Source organism: Poecilia formosa, unplaced genomic scaffold (genome assembly GCF_000485575.1).
Source record: "Poecilia formosa unplaced genomic scaffold, Poecilia_formosa-5.1.2 Scaffold4, whole genome shotgun sequence".
NCBI lineage: Eukaryota > Metazoa > Chordata > Actinopteri > Cyprinodontiformes > Poeciliidae > Poecilia > Poecilia formosa.
Genome location: NW_006799943.1, coordinates 5,259,942 through 5,281,630, shown reverse-complemented (window position 1 = coordinate 5,281,630; position 21,689 = coordinate 5,259,942). Strand labels below are relative to the sequence as shown.

The following is a 21,689-nucleotide window of genomic DNA, read 5'->3' as shown; positions in this document are numbered from 1 at the left end:
CTGTTTGAATCATCTTAATGGTAAGTCATGGAATTGGTAAGAAAAGAAAAATGTTGGTTGTACATACACAGCCTATGTAACTGTATTCAGAGTAGCAACTAAAACAGAATAAACACATCTGAAATACAAACGTCTCTTATTTAACCACTAAGTTTGACAGAAAACTTGACTTTGCATTTATGTTGAAAGCTAGTAAAGGTGCTCTGATAAAATAATAATAATAATAATAACAGCAGGTCTATGACCAGATTGATGATCTTAAAATCAGTTGCGTGGTTACAGTCCAGGACTGCGTGACCTCTGATCCCAGACCAGATACCAGTCCGGTAGACTATCAGGTGACTGGAGACCAAACTTTCAACATTTGCTACATAAATGTTACATTATTGCATTCAAATGAACCAAAAACTCTGAAAAACCTGTTCATCACTTCGCCTGTGACGGTGCTGCATCAAGAACCACTGAAGGAAACAACACAAAAACGTCCAAAGAAGACATGTGAGCGCAACTTCCTTCTCCATGAAACATAAATAGAAATGGAGTTTCATATCACCTGTAGTCATTCATCAGTCATTTCTCCCACTGACTCCGGTCCGCTCGGCGTTCAAATATGCATTCGAACTGCACCAGATTCCCCTCAACCACAACCAAGACGAGGTTTGTAGGTTTGCGCATTAACGCCTCATCAAACCGACCAGACTTTCTAGGGAACCAAACCAGAGCTCCATTAAAGCGGACCAAACAGGCCTGGTGTGAATCCAGTCTTTAGACTGTTTCCAACACCACAGTGTGTGCAAAATGCAGGATTTTTTCTCATTTATTAAAACCAGTAACAGGATAGGCTATATGTATATATATGTTCACAAAACACCCCAACGTCACCTAGGGGAAGTCTCTAGAAATGGTCTCAGATTTATTCACAAAGCAACAAGGTTATATTCTCAGTAACAGAATCAAAGGCAGTGTGTCATAAACTCTATATTGTAAATACTGATGTCTCCTGAGAGTGTGAAGCGTGTTAATCAAACAGATCCATATCATGAGCAGCATTTCTTAAACAGACTTGTCTAAACTTCTTATCAGCATTACAATCATACTGGTGATAAATTGCAAAACTAATAGAATGGGAAAGTGGGAGCCCACTCGGGATTTTCTTACTGCCATCAAATATTGGTTTTCCATTCACTGTTATGTGACCAGACTCACAACTCTACAGAGCCTTGCAAAAAAAAAAAAAAAAAAAAAAAAAAAACATTTTTTTAAATATACAAACAGGAGCCTCAGTATATTTTATGTAATATACAAACACATATATGCTTAGTGAGCCCATTTCTTGCCTATTTTGATCACCAGGAATGAAATAAAATCCAACAATAAGTTTAATAATTTAATAATGTTTAATAAGTTTAATAGTTTAATGCTTTAATAAGTCTCATAATTTGAAATTCGAATCCACCAGTGAATAAATGAATAATGGTGTAATGAAGCCATTATGCAAAAAAGAATAGGTTAAAACGTAAACAAATCTGAAGTCTGGGGAATTTACTCAAGGAGGCTTAATACTCATAGTCACAACACCTTATTTGGATTTTTATTTGAAAATAAGTTGATTATTAGATTATTAGAAGAAGATTATTAGAAATATGTTAAAAGATGCAAATTTACAAATACTTCAGTTTCTTTTTTTTTTTTAATAAGAAGATAAACATTTCATTGCATAAAACACAGTAACACAGCACCAGTGTCATGTGTTTGAGTGTAAAGTAAAGCATCATCAGTGGTGAGTGTGACCAGAAAAGCTCTGTGGAAATTTAGTCAACATGTCAGTTCAACACGGTTTTATGAGAAGTCGTCCGATTTTTGGAAAGAACGGGTTTTGTAACAAAAGTCCAAACTGTAATGAACACTTTTACCTGCTGAGTTTCATTTCTTATATATATCATCACCGTAACAACAGTGGTTTGTTCCTGAAATGAGCTGATGAAAACCACGAGGGAGGAACAACGAGCATCAGCCTTGAATGTGTGTTGTATTTTCACCGCGTCGAACCATCCGCCTCAATGAATGAGGGGAATGCGGGCAGCTAATATGAAACTATTGCTCTCACAGGCAGAAGTTTCAAGTCGCTGTAAGGGAAACAAAGGAGGAAGGCGGAGGCCGCATTCTTTTCTCGATGTTTCTATTGTGGCCCGATAAGAGACGAAAGCGTGATACAAGGAAGCATCTGTGTGTGCCTGAAGGCTCAAAGTCCGCCCATTATCGCCAGCAGTGACATCACAATGCTCAGGATGTGTTTTGTTCAATTGGACAAGTGGAAATATTTTGCAATAGTCAAAGCATATCGGCAGATTTTATTTCTGGAACTCTAAAAGGGCTGCAAACCAAAAAAAAAGAGAGAGAAAAAGAAAGGGAATGGGTCAATATTGGTGTGAGTACCGTAATGAAAGCTCCATCGACCCGCACAGCACTGATCTAAGGTTGTTGCTCCTCCAGTTGACAGATTACCCAGCAGTACTTGCTGCTGAGGAGTCCTAAAAATGGCACAGATGCGAATCTTTCCATTTCACCTTGACCTTTTGCTGAATACCGCGTAGCGCATCAGAATGCCATTACCTCTCCCTGGGTGGTGAAATATTTAAACGGTGGGAGAGGGCTGCTTAACGTGCGGCACTGAACCCTTGGCTCGTCTCTTTGCCGAAAGTGAAATAATAATAACGGCCGGAGCGAGCCGGCTGCGACGCAGCTATTTTGATGTGGGCCATAAATGAAACACGACAGCGGCGGCGGCGGCGCGGTGGGACCTCGGCTTGGTCAAACAAAGATGATCAAGGAAAACTCTTCTCGTTCATGATTTACGACGTCCGCAGTCAAAACTTCAGCTGCCCTATCTGATCAGCAAACACCAAACACGTTCGTCTTCTACGGTTTTTACTCCTGCTCTGTGTAAAACTCTCTTGTCTGCTGCTTTATTAAACAGGGACAGCAAATGTAAGAGAAAAGAATCTAGGAAATGTAGTAAGATTCTTCAATTTAATGCCATAACAACTACACACTCCAACGTATTTTTATCAGATTTTATTTGATCTAAACTTCATTTTGGACCTCTACAGATTGAAAATTTCCCCATTGTTTCTTTTTGCAAATTAGCTTAGCTGTGGAAATCTTCTGTGAACATGAATGTTCAATTCAAAAACTTTTGTCTCAACTCCAGATATTCCAGTCTATGAATATGTTTTGATTTGAACCAAGTTGTAGCTCTGGCTGTTTAGAAACCCTAAAGATCTCAGTGGAAAGTGACCCTACTCACAATACTTAAGTATTTTTCTTCCACTATCAGGTTTTCTGGAGGCTGCACGGTGGTACAGTTAGTAGCCTTGCAGCAAGAAGGTCCCTGGTTTGAATCTCGACCCAGGATCCTTCTGAATAGAACTTGGACCTTCTCCATGTGTGGGTTCCCTCCAGGTACTTTGGCTTCCTCCCACAGTTCAAAACCACGACAGTCGTGTTAATAGGTCTTTCTGAATTGTTCTTAGGTGTCAGTGTGTGTTTCTCTAAGGGACAGGTGACCTGTCCCAGGTGTACTGTGCCTCTCACCCAATGACCCATTGAGATAGGTATTCATAATGCTGTTTGTTCATTATTGTAGAACATCTAGTTTAATGAGTTTTTCTTACACAAAGGTGACTTCTGAAGACACTTGGTTGGATTAGGTTGGGATATCAGAGTGATACGTCACTAAAAAATATCCAAAGTAAAACAATGAGGTTTGTGTTTAAGTGGTATGAATGCTCATGCAAGGCGCTGTTGCACTGGTGGATACTTAACTTGTGTTTATCAGACTCAGGAATGTCTGACAGTGAGTCATCTTCGGGTGGCTCCCTTTTAGTGTATATTTACTCAAGGCAAGTAAAAAATAATTAAGCAAGTGAGAGGCCAGAAACTAAAACTCCACCCATGTGCCAACATTGTTCATCAGTCGTTTCAGTGTAGACTTCAAACACACCATTCTGATGATGAAGCTTCATGTGACTTGGCCAACATGTTGGGCTAAGATCTCTCTAAGCTGCCATTAGGTCAGAGCGTATACGTACATTGCTGTCGTAATAAATGATTGGTCACCCCTCAATGACCAATTGTGGATTAAGGCCAGTATAGAACTAGATGTATGACTGAATCCTAGTCTGCTCCTGAAACACCTCTGAGTGACGGGAAAACAAAAACAGGAGAAATCCAGAAGATTACAGGTACCTTTTCATGGTGTTACAAAGACCATGGTGACAGAACATGGATGCTACAGCTGACTCTCTGAAGGCCCAATCTGGTTATCCCTTTCAGGAAGTAAAAGTAGAAAATACCAAGGAATTTTTGCTCATTTAAATTAACTAGTGGGGGCACTGCTAGCTAAAAAGATTGTTGTGCTGCTAACCATAAATCATTAATCACAAACATTAGTTCTGCTAACATTCTACACCAACACGGTAGTTAGCTGAAGCTAATGTTAGCTGAAGCATAAATGCTTAAGTGCTAAAAAAAAGTGTGTCAGCCCTACACCCCCTTTCCTGGACGTGAACAAAAAAAAAGAGCATATAAAAGAAAGAATGAATCCTAAGCACACTCATTAATCACAGCAATAATATCAGAAAGGATGAAACAGATACTGTAAGGTGGATTCTATTTACAGTTCTGTGTCAACTGAGAAAAAAACTGGAGCACGAGGGAACCTCATTTGGAAGAGTTGTTTTTTATTTTTCCCAAATAGGCCACATCATCAGTGTCACAATGTTCCAGACTCATCACAGAGCTCCAAATGCCAGCTGAGCTACTTCCAAACACTTTTATCATTTTAACTCCTCTCTCACGTCTCAACGCTGCGCTTAAGCTCCAGCGAGCGAGCGAGCGTTTGTGCGCTATCAGTCTCCAGACAGGAGGACAACATAAGGGTTCGCTCTGCCACAGTAAACTCAGAGGTCCTCCTCGCAGAGGCCATCCTTCTTCTCTGAGTCGGCGTCACTTTCGCAGTGTGGGAGAACGAGTTCAGAGAGGCTGAAACAACCGCGGCCTTATCTCTGCGCCGCAGAGGCAGGAGTAGCTTGCGCGCTAACATCCACGCACTGAGGCACAGATTAGAGAGGTGGCTGTGCCTGGGTTTCCTATTATTAGAGGAGAGGTTTATGGTCGGGGAGAGCTGCAGGGAACCACTGAGATTAAATTACACAGACGGGGAACATCAAATACTGGGGAAACTTCCCAGGCTCTGGGGAGAGTGATGAGTTGGGAGTAGCGCAGAGGAGGTACAGCTGAGTCGGGTAGGAGAGTGTATTACACCAAAGCCATCTCCTTATGGCTCGCCCGTCTTCAAACAGCTGGAGCAATGTGGCCATGAAGCTCACAAGCTAAAAAATATAGTTTAGTCTTCACTGGCTTGCAATAGTAGTCTTTTTTTTCTCTCAATTTTTCATGTTACAACCACAAGCCACAGCGTATTTTATTGCAGCAGGTTATGTGATAGACCAGGAAAAATTGTGCATAATTTTGAGGAGGAAAGAAATAAATACGCTTCTTTGAAATTCACAAGTTCACAAGTTAACAATTTTGAGCCTGGAGTTTGGGCCTCTTTAAGAAGCACCTGCTCTTTATGAAACTCCACCTTCAGGAAGTCATCACAATATGGCTCCTCTATTAACCCTTTAAGAACGTATCTACCAGCGATGCACTATGAAAGTGTTTGCTAATTGCTGCTGGCTAGTCTGAAGGAGTTGAGTAGGGAAGTCACTGTAGAGCAGGGGTGCCCAAAGTCGGTCCTCGAGGGCCGGCATCCTGCACGTTTTAGTTCTCTCCCTGGTGGTAGTGACAACTTTTTCAGCTTGTCAGTGTTCCTCTTAGGCCTTCTAATGAGCCTTCATTTGATCCAGGTGCGTTAAACCAGGGAGAGAAGTAAAACATGCAGGATGGCGGCCCTTGAGGACCGACTTTGGGCACCCCTGCTGTAGAGGGGTGCTCAGTGCAGCGAAAACTTGGAAGTTGTAGCTCAGAGGAGGAGCTTTGTCCTCGGAGGAGGGGCTAAGTCCACCCAGGATGTTTGCACAGCAGAATGGTTGCCATGGGAGATTAAAGGATTTCTTAAACATGCATGAAAGAATCAAGGTAATGCTCCGGGTATGTTTTTGGAGTCTGATGGTCAACCCATTTGAATTATAATGTGAGCAGCCATGCAAAATCTGAGTTGACCACTAAGATCTAAAGTGTGAAGAAATCTTCATCAGGCACTTTTCAAGCCACAGTGAAGCTTGGTGGTGGCAGCATCATGCTTCACTGTTTGACTGTTAATTTTCAGCAGAGACTGGGAAGTTGGACCAAGCTGATAAAGATTTAAAGCTACAAAAGACTTTCTTGCAAGAAAGAAAACCGCCGCTTGTGATGCTCACCAATTTATCGCCTTGTGCAGCCCGAGGTTTTCACTGACAAAAATGATTACGGCTTCTGATTTCTTTGGATCCCTGGAACGCTCACTGGAGAGTCCTAATAGCACCCGTCTGCAGTTTAGTGATGGGAAAGAATCGCTCAATAGTTTTTTAGGAGGTGGAAATGGGATCCTGGGGATTTGTGAGGGTAAATTGAAACAGAGGAGGTAGCAGGCTATAAAAGCGAAGCAAGGCGTACAAATGGGACGGTGTGGTTGTTTGAGGGGTCTTTAGTATTAACAAACAGGCTTTTTCCCTCCCCTTTCTGTTATTAAGCCATAAACATAAGCATAAGTGAGGGGAGATGTAGAAATCTATTCGCCATGATGTCACAGGAGGACAACATCAAATCTGGGAGTGGAAAGACGAACGAACAAAGAAAACTCCTCAATAAAAGTGAGTAAATCCTAGCAATGCTAATAGAGGTGTGCTACATTGTTATAGTGAAATGAAACAGATTATCAGAAGCAGATTATCAAATACCAAGTTCAGTCAGGACACATCAGAATTTTTATTTGATTGAGTTTGGACAGAAAACCAGGAATTGGGCTGATTTTAACATTGTTATGTTACAGTGAAGTGCCCGTCTTATGGTTGGCATTTGTTTCATTTAATAAAATAATGTTATAAAATCATTATTTTTCTGTGTCCTATTAGGGTCTTATCTCCTTACCATGAGAATACCTTTTTGATATCAAACTTTTAGCAGTAAGGTTGGCATTTAGGTAAGTTACAGTACTTTTTACAGAGTTTATAATTGTGAGGGAGAAGCTTGCAGCCAACCAGCCAAGTCACAGTATCTGTAAATTACCACTCAAGAAAATGAAGCAATGGACCCAACCTCCGACAGCCCTCGATATGTTATAACTTTATTGTTTGGCGTTGTCTGCGACAGACTGGCGACCTGTCCAGGGTGACCCCGCCTCTCGCCCGGCACTTTAGCTGGAGATAGGCACCAGCAACCCTCCCGACCCCAGTAAGGAACAAGGGTGTAAGAAAATGGATGGATGGATGGATGGATGTTTGGCGTTGCGCTTCTTCTACATGAACATAAGGATCCTCACAGTAAACCACATAGTTAATTGGGTGGAGCACCTTGACCACGGAGCTACGTTCCAGTGTGGAAACATGCCCCAACATGTTTGTGTTCAAGGGAGGTCAATGAGAAGAACACAAAACTAAAAATTTTCTTGTATTTTTTTTTAAATGAGTCATTTTGAAATATTATCTAAATATATGTTAACTCTATAAGAATGTGCTAAAATTATAAGCTGTTTAAGTTTTTCACCCTTAGTCACTTTAAAACACTGGTTTTGGTGTATTTTATTGAGACTCAATGGAAGTTATGCTAAAATAGAAGTCATGATAAATTTACTAGCACAACCACCATTTTAGCATATAGCTTGTATTGTGGGTTTTGCATTTTGTTGACCCTTCTGAGCCGCCATAGAATATAAAAGCAAGCCACACGTTTCAGAATTTTGAAAAAGAGAAAACCATATTTTCTTTGCACTCCAACATTATTCACTATTCTGTGTTGATCTATGACATTAAATCCTAATAAAGTATGATTATTACTCTTTAAAATGCAACAAAGTGTAGAAAAGATCAAAGGCTGTGAAATACTTTAACCTGCTCACCAACTCATTTTAACCCCACTTTCTCACCAATGCTGTCATTTTTCCATTATTATTATGTGCGTAAGAGCTATTACTTGAGAGACCCTGAAGTGTTTTCACAACCTCCCACATTCTAATAAAACAAACTTATTTCCGCGGCAAGTTTTTTTCTTTTTTAAATATATACCTTTGGTCAATTGCTAGGGGTTTAATTCAAAAGCAGTTGCACGCCTTTCTGCTCCAGCGAGTCATTATCTTCATAAAAAGGTGATGGAAATGTGTTGTCATGGCTACATTGCTTGCCATTATTGTAGCCTGGGAAAAAAAACAACAAAAAAACGTTTCTGTATCTTCTTTGTCCCACTTTTTTTCCGTCACACGTCTCTCCTCCCAACCTGCCTGCTTTTCCAGCTTCCCTTCATACCGCGGACATGAGAGGCCCACGAACGTGCGTGCTCCGAATAACTTCAAGGACCCACCCAAACGCAGTCCTCTAAGAGCGCTGACGTCACAGCGAGCTATGATGACGGCGGGAGCATTAGCATACAAGCGGCTCCCTCTGTGCACTCAGCCGCGGCGCGCTGCAGGGAGGCGAGTGAGGGCGGAGGAGAGGATTCTCCCGTGATGACGCAGAAACCCTGCAATTTCTATTTTTAAACCTATTCAAGTGTGCAACACCCTTTCAGTACAGCAGCCTTCAACTGCTCCTTCAGACCAAAACAAACAAGAGAGCGAGAGGGAGGAAAAGAGGGGGGGTTTTGGAGGGGAGTACACACCGACTGCACTGGCAGCAGCAGCACACTCAGCTCTGCACCTTCCTCTCTCGGTTATAGAGTGGCAATGAAATATGGATTAGGAGTCCATATAGTTGAGACGTGCTGCTCTTAGGCTGAGTGATGGTACGGCTCCAGAAAAAGAGCCGGGTCGACCAGATGATCCCCTGTAAAATGAGTTGGCAGCGGTTGAAAGCGGCAGCTGACTGAGGTTCGGTGCTGGCCAAACACGGCGCAGCTTGATTTCATTAGGGCCTCGGCTCGGGGTTTATCAGCAAATAACACAGAGTGGATGAGACTCGTTTTCATCTTCCCCCACTCTGTTTTTATTTTCCGACACAGGGAAACGCCGGGCTCTGCTGCCTGACACGCAGACGCGCTTCCCACTCGCTCACATGGCCCGAGAGCTCGTAACCTCCGGCCCGCGGGCCTCGTAAATGTCACCGCCTCGGCCAGCAGCTCGGGAACAGGTGCCGTCCTCGGTTTCAAACAATGACAGCAACAACGCTGATCACAGGCTGGGAATAGAACTGGGGTGTCGTTCAAGGTCGCAATCTACATTCAGGCCAGACGTTCCCTATTATGTCAATTTCTGTTTATTTTTATAGCGCCAATTCACAACACACATGGCACCTTACACAGAAAAGTCACTTCAACTCCATCATACTTATATTCCAGTTGATCGTACTTAATCAAACTGCATCAAGTTCAGCTTGACTTGTAGCCTTCACTCAAGAAGACAGGGCAGACAGACGAAAATGAAATTGATGTAGGAGTATCTTCTGTGTTAATGAAAAGCACTATAGGAAAGGAAGAGCATAATTCAGGAAGGTATTCAAGCCAAACAGAATGCCAGACCAAGTGTAACTTCGATGGAGCGAAAAATAACCTGTAGCAAATTGTAGAGTAGAAGAAGACGAAAGTAGCAAAGTAAGAAAAGCGGTATACGTTTATCCTCCAGCAGCCTGAGCCTATGGCAAGACAACTACACAGGTAGCCTAAACCCCTTAAAATGAGGCTTGAGAGAGGCAGATTGAGCGAGAACGGTCTGTCCGTCTTTCCTGTCATCATTTGTAAGCAAATGAGATCCTGCCTTTGTGAGTGTAGGCTTGAGGAATTGGAAAAAGACTCTTGAGAAGTTCTCAGGACGCGCGAAAAGTCAGCTGCACGTCCATGCAATGGATGTCTGTGCTCAGAAAGGGTAACACTGTAGCCTCATAGGCAGACAACAGGCACGGCTTGTCAAAGAATGTGGGCTCCATCAAATATTTAGTTCGGAAAGGTTTGGCTCTACAAGAAGAGTAATCTGTCTCAACATCTCAAAGACAGAAGACAACCCTGTTTTTCAAAGTTTGCATTTGTTTTTGATGGGACACAAGACATATCAGGTCAAGAGCAAGAATCTGTATGTCTTTGTTATGTGGATCATGACTTGAACCCTCTTGAAGAATCTTTTTGGGATGCATTCTGTGACCGAAACAACAGGGCAGTATCTTTCAAAAGTTGCTTTAGATGTACTTTGCAGACTAAACTTGCCATTGTCACTGCGTGTGCAGACCTATGATGTCACTGCAAACATGACTGGGACACAGGAAAACTAACCACCAGCTCTACATGTACTCTGTGGAACTCATGGTGTGGATTTGGTAGCACAGAAGGCAAGCACAGCTTCTAGAGTTGTACAAGACGCCCTTGACTGGGCTAATCAGATGGGGAGTTTTGTGTGGGGAGTCTGGCAAATTCAAACAGTTGTTTCGTCAGATAGTGATATCTGATCATGAAACCACTACTGCCCTGAAGCTACTGTGTGCAGCCAGCTGGATTGTAAGACATAGTGCCATATCTTCTGCTCTAGCACAGTATAACTCTATCCTTACTGTCTTAGAAGAAATGGCCTGGGGTGTCTCTCCCAATGCAGCCACTGCAAATGGCCTGTTTCAGCAGTTTATGAAAGACCATGTGGTAGCAGAAGCAACCATAGGAGAGCAAGGGTGTCTCAACAGGTCTCCTCAAAGCAGGACACAGACAGTTTCTGGTACGCAGGCTGCTGTTTGTGAGGTTGACTCTACTCTCAGTGTCAAGAGAAGTGACGATGTCTTCCGAAATCTTAAGAAGGCATCTTTAGATTTAGACAATAACAATGCCAAGAGTTCGACAACCACCCAAGTGCTTTAGTGGATACACAAGTAGTTTCGCTCCTAAAACCCCTACTCTACAGATTTGAGTTTTTTAAGGTACTTGATACTATTCACACACAGTTCACTGAACGTTTCCAGTAGGGTGGAGAACATCTTGCTTTCTGGAGGTATTGACCCTGTGGCTCATGACTACCCAGCAGCTGGAAATCCAGCTTCCCATGTTCAAATTACATGTACAGTTCCTGTATGAAGGCTACAAACATTCTCAAAGGTTTGCCATTAGAGCTACAAGTTTTATTCTCTGAAACTGAAACTCTGGTTGGAGTTACTCCTTGTGGTACCAGCCTCTTCCTCTGAGGCAGAGAGAGGAACTTTAGTGGTCTTGGATTATTAAAGACTCGGTTACACACATCTACGCCACAGCAGAGGCTGACCCATGTAGGAGTGTGTCACGTCCATCGGGATAAATTGGACTTCTTAACAAGGAAGTCAGTGAGTTCACAGTTTATTTCTTTTACTGAGACGCAAACAGGTGCTTGGTGTTTTTATTTGAACGTCCCATGGCAGCTCCAGTCTGATACCGTAATATATGGTAGAAAGAAAAACCTACTTTTGTATTTACATATTTTGTATATTCAGAATTACGGTATAATGTGCACTTCGGTTTGCAAATTGTATTCTTTGATGCATTGACTGCTGTCATGAATTGTCCATAAGACATTTACTGTATATCTTTGAGATCCTGTATTTATTTGGTATCAGATCGAATACAAAATATGCTGTTTGCAGTGTCGCGCACCTCTACATAACTGCCAGGTATGTTATAAACACAACTCTGATCTTATGTTATGTTATCTTATGTCTTACATTATCTTCCATGGTTGTTCCTCACAACATGATAATTCCTACCAGCCTCAAAATGCAGCATTCTCACTGGCATATGCACATGAAAACAAAACCAAGTCCAACACGCTTGTTAGGTGTGTTAGGAACAAAGTATGATGTGGACCTGTGATTAATACCGTGGGGGGTGGGGAAATGCGTGCGGAAATTTCCCTTTGAAGCAGAAGGAGAGCGTGCCGTCTGCAGAACAGACAAGATGGAGTCACAGCAAGCCAACACCTCACACCCTGGGAGTCTCCCAGCTGGTGTGACTCCAGACCATCTGCAGGCCTGTTTATCACAGAGAGCTGAGGTGGTCATGTGGAACTCGGGGTCCATGTGCCAACCTGTGTTTGGTGTGTTCTGCATATTGTTGTCCACTCTGACGGCAGGGCCGCTGCGCTCATGGAAAAACATCCATCTGAGCTACAGCAGGGGGGCTGAAAGAGACGGCCGTAAACCACTTCCAGCATGGAATGAGTTCCAGAAATGTAAAAAAAAAAAAAAAAAACTGACTAGATAAGCAGTTTTGACTCTTCGCTGATTCTCAATTTAGTGCCCTGGAATGCTGACAATAAACCCATAAAGCATAAGAGTTATAAGAGCACAAAAGATTTCTACACAAAAGAGCTGACGCCACTGGCTCTGAAAGTGAAATAGTTTTTTTTCTTTTTTTTCTTTTCGGTGTGACTACGGCTTACAAGGATGGAATGGCAACAACCAAAAATCACTTCTCTGTATAATCCTTCCTACAAGCTTCTCTCCTCCCCGTGAGGCCCACGGGAATTCATTTGCCACGCCAGGGATTTGGAGCAATTTATTTGCTACAGCAATCTGAGGTGAGATTTGGATTTTATCAGTGCGGACAGAATCCAAAAACAGGAACAAAGCTTCCCACTCCCACGTTGTATCAGGGCTATGCTGTCACTTATCACTGATGGATGACTTACTGGATGAGAAAACTGATCTGAGGTATTTGCACTTTAGGTGTATCACAAAGCAGTGAATATCTATGTACACACTCCTGTTGAGATCCCCAGTTTTAATGATGTAAATATTTTTTCACAAACACACACACACGCACGCACAGACGCACACATACACACATACACACATATATCACATCGCAATTGGGACTTTAACACATTAATTTACATAGATTTTACATGTCAAACATTTAAACACAATAGTTTTTTTTGTTTTGTTTGTTTTTTTACATACAAAAGTTCCCTATGGAACCTTCGTACTCGCGCGTTTCTGGTACGCCCATAAACCTGACGCACAAGCAGCAACTGCGAATGACAACAATGGATGACAAAGCTGCTTTTCTTAGCAGCTAATTTTTAATTTTTACTTAAAAAAAAAACAAAAAAACATCTGATGGGACGCTGGAAAAGACTGTTGTTTTTGTTTTTGTGCTCGGGTTATGCTAAAAACAAGTTAGCATATCACAACAGCTACTCAAGCCTAAAATAGCATGGCAATGTTGGTTGCAGCAGCACAGACGTTGTATATTATCTATATATACATTATAAATATAATGCACAATTAAAAATGAATCATGTACACTTCAACTGAAAAGTAAAGAAATCTGTTAGAAATCTAAATAGAAGCTAAAATTGTGGTAAACGTTAATGCTGTGACTCCATCCACCATAACATAAACAACCCCAAATGATGATACTGCCACCACCAAATTCCGACATTCATGTTCATACACATAAATTGCTTTCCTGGTTTGCGACTTGTTGTGGTTCTTATTGTCGTTTCAGGAGCAACATTGTGCAGTTCAATGATTAGGACACAACTTGTGTGACCACAGAGGAGGCACTGTGCTGAAACATGTCCCAACATGCTTTGGTCAAAGGGAAGTCAATAAAAGGAGAAAAACAATCAGCCCTTTTGCAAAAGTGCCCTGCAAGTTTTCAAATTACTCACATTTTCTCCTCTGTCACATTTCAAACACACACTTCCCTGCATTTCTTGTGATTTAATTTGTTAGAACAACACAAAATAGAGTACAATCTGGAAGTGGAAGAAAATTATAACTGGTTTTCCAGATCTACAGCCTCTTTTAATCTGTTGCACTTAATTAAAATTCTGTGCAACAAACTGCATCCAGCATCGAGTCCCCCTGTGTTCAGCTAAACAATATTTGTCATCTTGAGCTTCTCACAGAGATCAAGTCATCTGAAACTCTACAATCAAAAGAGCTATTTTTGACCTCAGACTAGCAAAAATAAAGTTTAAAGCCATAAATGTTGACATTTTGAAAAAAAAAAAAAAAAAAGACAACTTCCAATACCTAATATAGGAAATTTATGTCATTTCTAACGTACCATCATTGTATTTTGATGTTTGGGTTTAAAAATAGAGAAAAAGAAAACTTTTACAAAATAGTAAAAAAAAATTTGACATATTTCTTCTGATATGGAAAAATGTGGAAAAAAAAAGAATTTCAAGCCAATGACAAGAAAACTATATCTAACTCGTATTTTGTATCACTGTTGTAGAAATATAATTATTCTATTACATAAGTTTTGTTCTTTCATATTCATTTTTAGTCAGTTAAAGAGCTACAGAAAAGTCAAATTTAGAATACTTTCAAGCAAACTTGAAATTTGACTATTTTGGAAATGAACTGGCACAAACTTGAACCTCTAGATGTGTAAAGCTGGTCAACGGCTCAACACAAAATGACTTTTCAGATTGTTTAATTTGACAGCTACTTTTTTGAGGGCTTCCATCAGATAAAACCACAGTAAGAAGAACAAAAGTGAGCCTTTTAGATAGGTTCAAAGTTAAACTTGGCATCTTAGATTGCATTACTTGACAGTTTATTTTCAGACTTTGAAATCTTGGCGACTCACTGCCAACACCCGACTAATGTTCAACTTGCTCCAAGGTTGTTTCCTTTCGACTCCAAAATCCAGAGCGTTTGTTGGCAATTGTTGCATTTGCCAACATTTATCTTCCTTGCAATCAGCAGAAAGATGAAGACATAAAGTTACATAATGCTCTGCCCTTTATAGAACAGCTGATAAATGGACTTTTATTGGCTAATTCAGATATTTCAACCTGCAATTCCCCAGACTCAAAGTTTAGCGCGCACAAATTATGACGCCTTTCTTATCTGCCTGATCACCCTTTGGAAAACCATTATAGATTAAATCATAAAGGACATGAGGGGTAATTTAAAAAAAAGCCACTTCAACTGGATCATGTTCAACTGTAGTTTATTTTATTAAAAAGACCAGGGTGCAAATATGAAATTAAAAAAAATAAAGACAAGCATATCATTTTTAAGCATTTAATACAAACTTAACAATATAAACTATTTCAGTCCCTCTTGACATGTAAGACACTGACTCAAAATACTTTGTTATACCGTATTTTTTCTTTATCAAGTATTGCACAATGTAGGTACAAAATTAATATTCATACGAGTACATTTTTTTGTCCATAGTATAGCAAAAATCTTAAACCTCTCAACAGAAAATACAATTCATCTTTCAGAAAAAAGCAAATATTCCTACACTTCAATTCCACCACTAAGGTAACTTTGTACACAATCTTCTGAATATTTGATTTTTTTTTTGTCCTTTTTTTTCAAAGATGGATTTCTTTAACAATTATCCTTAAAAAAGAAAAAAAATAAGGAAAAGCTGCTGCAGCCATCACAGATCACTGGAGTAGTAAAAAGATATAAATGCAACACCATGTCATAGAAACAATATATACTCTGATATCTTACAAACTCTGTACTAAATTAAATTATACAATTAGAAAAAGACCAAGTAACCCCACTTAGTAGTGCCAATTTGTAAAAATCAGCCTTGTCTTACCACCTGTAAAATACTGTAAGAGGCCAAAATTTGAAGCTTTTATTTTTTTTTATTTATTTATTTTTTGGAGTAGTTCCTCAAAGTAAAAAAAAATAAAATAAAGAAAAAAAGTTTGTGCTTGGTTGGCAAAAAGGAAAAAGAAAAACAATGATGCATGTTGAATTCAAGCTTGGATGTGTTTTTACAACAAGCTTTCAGTAGAAACTCAAAGGGGGCTCGGTAAAAACGCCCCCCACCCATCTGGGCACATGCGCATCACTGATTATTCAGCTAAATCCTTCAGTCCGGTTGATAGGTGTGCGTTTTTCTTTTTTCATTTTAGTTGTTTTTCCCTTCTCTTTGAGCCACCGTCATTCATAAATAGCATATTTGATGATGTTAGCTTAGTTAGCCATGACCGGCTGGAATTGCTGGTTAGAATACTGCATGTTGCTCAGGCTGAAGCTGAGCCCGTCCATGAGCGATTTGTCGTTCAGGTTTCCGTAGGCTGCGAACACGTCGAAGGCATTGTTGTACTGCAGGGGGCCGAGCCCCAGCGGGCCGTCGGCGGGGAATGCGGCCCCGGGGCTGGACTGGCCCTGCAGGCTGGGGAACACAAACTCCTTGGCGTTGGGCGACAGGGCAGAGGCCTTCTGCTGCTGGCCCAGCCCGTACAGCGAGTGCATGGAGGTGGACATGGCTTTCTGTTTCAGTAGAGTGTTGACATTCAGACCCAGGTTGTTGGTGGGGGAGGTGCGGGCCGCCTTGGTGCTGCCTCCGCTGCCTCCGCCGGCGGCGGTGCTACTGTTGTTGTTGCCGCCGCCGCGGCCACTGCTCTTCATCTTGGTGGAGCCGAATTTGGTGGCGGCGAAGGTGGCGGTGGTGAAGGTTAAGGGCTGGGTGGAGCGCGGCATGAACGATGGGCTGACGGCAGCCGACTGGCCAAAGGGAGGCGACGGCGAGCTGGACTCTGAGGACGCCCCAACGGGGTCGCTGATGGGCATGAACACCTGCGCCTCGGGGTTAAAGCTGTTCTTGATCTCCCGGTCCAGCTCAGAGCCGTTCTCGTTGTTGTCGTCCACGTACAGCACCTTGACAGGTCCCTTCTCCCCGATCTGGTAGGAGACCTCGAACGGGTCGATCCAGACGCTCAGGTCCTGGGGCAGGTTGTTCCGGACATCCTCGATGTCCAGCCCGCTCTCTTTGGCTGCCTGCTCCACCACGGGGTCCACCTTCTCGCCTACGTGGATGCACCGGAACCCTGAGCCTTTGTAAGGCTTGTCCGGGTACCAGTGGCCTTCATACTTCTTCTTCAGCTGCCTCTCGAGCTCTTCGCCGAAAATATTCACACGCCGCCTCGGGAGTTTGTTGTACAGGTAGGAAATGATGAAGTTGAGTGCTACTTGAATTTCAAGCTGCATAGCTGCTTCGACTTAGCTTCGACCGTCACAGTTGCTTTATCGTGGCGTTGCAAGCCTCCAAAGCAGCCAGGATCAGTTGGGAATTTGAAAAATCAATATCCTTCTGACAGAGTTTGGTTGAAGATCCTGAAACAGAAAGAAGAATTAAGAAATTGTTAGCTTGTTCAGCCACTGGGCAAGGACTGATTTCTATAGCAAAGTATACTGCAACTACAATTAACAAATCCCCCTACTTTCTGCTGCAACTTGCTGATCAGCTGGCTAACAGAAGATGCTTACTGTAATTACAAGAAAGACAACTTTCAACTGAGTTGAAATATTTCCAGCCTGAGAAACATGCCCAGTCATGGCGTGGAAGCTAAAGGAGCAACACCCAGTCACTCCTTTTAGCACAAGATCCGTCTGAAAATACAGATAAACTACCACCAGCACGCCTGTTAAGCAGCCAACATCCAAAAGTGATGTAATATGGCCAGCAGGGGGCAATGATGTCAATACAAACTACATAAAAATGTAAAAGGAAAACATCCTCGAAACCAATGCTACCAGAATTTGTTTTTCCTTTAGCGAACTTTTAAATATTGATGGAAACTTAAATCTAAACTAAGATGAACACCAAAAATTAAAAAAAGAAAAAAAAAAAAAAAACACCTTCAGTATTTCAGAAAACTAAGGCGGCCAAGTCCCAAATGGCATGGTGATGTTTTTAAATCATCTAGTTATTCAGTCAAAAACAACACACTACGGAGTTACTAAGAATTTCAGTTTGTCACCAAAAACATTCAGCATGTGGGCAGTAGGAGCAGATTGAGCAAAAATGTTTGTTTTTGCTAAATATCTATGTTATTGTGGACAAGATCTGAGCTTGTTCTTCTTGTGTTCCTACATAAAAAGCACAGCAGCAAAATCAATCATCTTTTACAGAATACCTAAAAACTCTTATGTCATTTATCAAAACAAATGACACAGTAGGCATCATTATAACTAACCGGTATATTAGATTATTTTCGCAGAAGCAGCAGCTATTATTACTAGGAATATCGCGATATTTCCACCTCAAGGTGATCTTACATTGAGATTCTTAAACCTAGCCGTGCCCATTTACTCTGGGCAGCCTGGCATGCAGCTGGGCTGTGCAATAATCGGGAGCTATAAATAAACGCAGTCCACTGACTCAGAGATGGTGTCAGCAGTGTGTGTTCCCCAGCGGTTCAGTGTGACAGATAAACGCTCGTGTGGCTGACCTCTGGGGAGGATGAAGGGGGCAGGTGCCAACACTAGGGGGTTCGGATTTGCGGCTACCTCATATTGGATACACGGACATGTTCAGGCAACCCAGCCCCTCCAGAGTGGTGCTCAGCAGGAGAAAATGTGTTTTGAAAAATGCCTCCGACCTGGGCTGTTCCTGTGTTTTCTCGCGCGGCTTGTGCTACAGTTGGGAAGAGGAGCACGTAGGAGCTCGCGACAGGAATTGCAATTACATAATCATTATTCAGGGTCCAGCCGTAACCGTTAAAACAGACGCTTCATCACAAAAAGACACTTTTAGAAAAACTATATATAGAGATAATTACTAACCGAGCTGGTTTATCGCCACTATGTGCCCCGTCAGTGATGAGCAGATAGCGCTCGGATGCCAACTTAAAGAAGGGTGTGAACACAAATGTAGGAAGCTAACCAGCTAACCCACAGGAACTGTTAATGTTTAGCTCGACCAGCTGCTTATCTGCGCTCTTCGCACTAAGGCAAATTAAATACAACTACACAGAGAGAGAGAGCAAAGGGCTCAAGTCCATGTCATGCGAACAGAAGAAAGAGAAACGGGTTTAATTTGAACTGACAGCCAGCTTGACGAACAGGAAGCTACGTAGGATTTTAATAAACTAGCTGGTTACAGACATATTCGACAACTACTGTCGCTGTCGAGAAGCGAAATGACTCAACAATGCGCGACTTTTTCCACCCATAAATGAGTATCAATTTAACGTTACATTAATATTTACTTACCTAGAAATTCACAGCAGGCCCTTTCTTGCTCAACAGTCCCGTTCCTGGAGATGTTAAAGTTCGCGCAGCACTACTGTAGCTGTACGAATCAAATAGAAAATTGTTGCCGACGTTGTAGCTGTAGATCCAGGTGCTTTCGTGTCTGTGGGATAAAGGATGAATCCGGGATACAGGCGTCCACAAGATAACTCCCCTTCAGCCTGGGAGTTCTTACAACTCTGCCCTTTAAAACTTGGGCTGGTTTGTTTTTATATAGTAGTCCTCCGCCACGGACATCGAGGAGATGGTGATGCGGCTCAGCTAGGACGGCTACCAGATACCCCACTCCCATTGGTTGAACCCTGCTACGTCATTGTCAGCCCCCTCTAAACTAGAGCTCTGATTGGATTACCAAGTGTTCAGTCAAGAGTAGGTTTCTATTTACGGTAGTGGCTTGCCTTTCAAGCCTTTCGGACTACTTTATTAGAACAGATTTTAGAGTACACATTTTAAAAGCTTTCGGTCAAAGTGGGATAACGCACATTTTAATAAAACTTGAACATGATAGATTGGCAAACGTTACGTCAAGAGTTATTATTGTGTTTTTATGTTTTATTAGGATTTTCTTTGATTAGATGTTATACTAACCAATGGTTGACAACGACCATATTAGAGATCTTTTCTGATTATTATGGAGAGTATGCTGAGGTTATGAGGGCTGTACAAAATGTACTACAGTGAAATAAACTCAACATTACCTTCACTCTGTTCACTTGAGGGTTAAACAGATCTCATCTGTGGCGGAAGGATACAACTGTCACCGCTTGTGTCCCTAGCTGTTTCCAATGACATTTTGATGTTCCTTAAACCAGCTGTAAATGTGTGTCTGAACCTTCCTCAACAGCCTTCCCTTAGGATGGGAGCCATACTGATACAGCTGAATTTCCAGCACATTTTGAACATTGTGTACCTCAGAAAATGCTGACAGCTTATCTCCTGTGATACAACTCATTGTAGTGTGCTCCGTATACTGACTATTGGTTCTTAGCAGTTGTGCAGTGCAGAGGTGTGTGCTCTCCCCAGTCAAGCACAAGGTGTATGACGCCACAGCCTGTTCTTACCTAACATGGGCTCCCTCGCTCTGTTTGCACAACAAACCCAACACATGTATTATACAGCTGTGAGGGAGGCAGCAGAGCTAGAGAAGAGGAAGATGATGAGGGAAGAAAGGCATGTCCCCAGTAAGCAGAAAGATGTGAAGATGTTTTTCTTTTAAATCGTTCTTGTCATTTAAAGGGATAGTGCGCAGCCTCCATGACGTAGCGGGCCATTGAACCACTGTCGTGTTTGCATCAGGCAATTGTTTACACAGAGGCAGATGGTTATTATTTATTACATTTTACAAGCTCGAAATAAAGAAATATATGATTTAATTATAGACACAGAAAACAGAGGCTGGAGGTTGTCCGACATCATTAAGCTTCCCTTGTGAAACAGATTAAAACATGTAAAGTATTTCTGGTCAGAGTAGCCAAAACAGCCCGAAAATCTGAAACATTACAACCAAAGCAACTTTTATAGTATTAAAACAACTCAAATCTCATAAGAGCCATTGCAGTTTATGAAAAGAACATTTAAACTGTGGTCATGTTTGCCTTGGGTGGCTATTTGCAAAGCAACTAATCATGATTTATATGGTAAATCTGGCCATTTGTGTGAAATGCGGTACCTGGTATAAACGTAAACCGATGTAACAAGCAAAAATATTGATTTACATGAATAATGTCATTGATTTTTTTTAAGAAACCAAGTTAGTTACTCATAGTGGCTAACGCTAACAGCTAATCTTAGACGCTCCATGACCAAAACACACTTCTTGCATCTTAAAGCAACTCCAATCTGTTTATGCAAACACAACTTTGTGCCACAACACTCGAACCTGTTTACTTACACAGAAGCTGATGATTAATTACAAGGGAAATGGAAGTCGGAGGCCATGCGTCACCAATGCTCTTCCTGTCTGAGAACAGAGAACAAGATTTTACAGGTTTGCATGTTTTAATAGACAAATGACTGCATTTATTGATGTGTGTCTTTCACAGCTGATGTGTGCCTCCTTCTACTGTGACCATAAGTGCTGTACATGTTTCATACTCAGTACGTGTTTCACGCAGTACAATCATTGCAGGCACACCACCTCCTCCCACCTCCATTTCACATGTAAATAATCATCAGATGCTGTAAAAACAGCCACGTAATGCAAATGTAACGACTTTTCTAAGATAAGCTCCGACACGTACAGATGATGGAACATGTAAAGCATTTACAGTCACGGTTTGGGTAGCTTAGTTTATTTGGGATTCACATTTAGCTGCAGCAATGCTCATAGAAATGAACAACTAAACAAACAAACAAACAAAACAAAAGAAAACACATGGAAGACAACATGGGAGAATCCATCTAATCTAGGTTAAACACAATTAACTCCAGTGCAATATATACAATTCACCACCAGTGACTCACATTCACTGCAATTTACTAAAAATATTATTTTATCTGTCGTTTAACATTTTTATAGTCATTAAA

General features: G+C 41.6%; 1 protein-coding gene across 1 annotated transcript; it reads right to left on the bottom strand.

Moving 5' to 3' along the window:
- Positions 1 to 15,168: 15,168 nt before the first annotated feature.
- LOC103144242 (protein Tob1-like) lies at positions 15,169 to 19,367 on the bottom strand. Its single transcript, XM_007561136.2, has 2 exons — positions 19,125 to 19,367; positions 15,169 to 17,243 (listed from the first exon to the last, which is right to left on the bottom strand). The coding sequence occupies exon 2, from the start codon at positions 17,115 to 17,117 to the stop codon at positions 16,101 to 16,103; it is 1,017 nt and encodes a 338-aa protein (XP_007561198.1). The 5' UTR covers positions 17,118 to 17,243; positions 19,125 to 19,367; the 3' UTR covers positions 15,169 to 16,100.
- Positions 19,368 to 21,689: the final 2,322 nt, after the last annotated feature.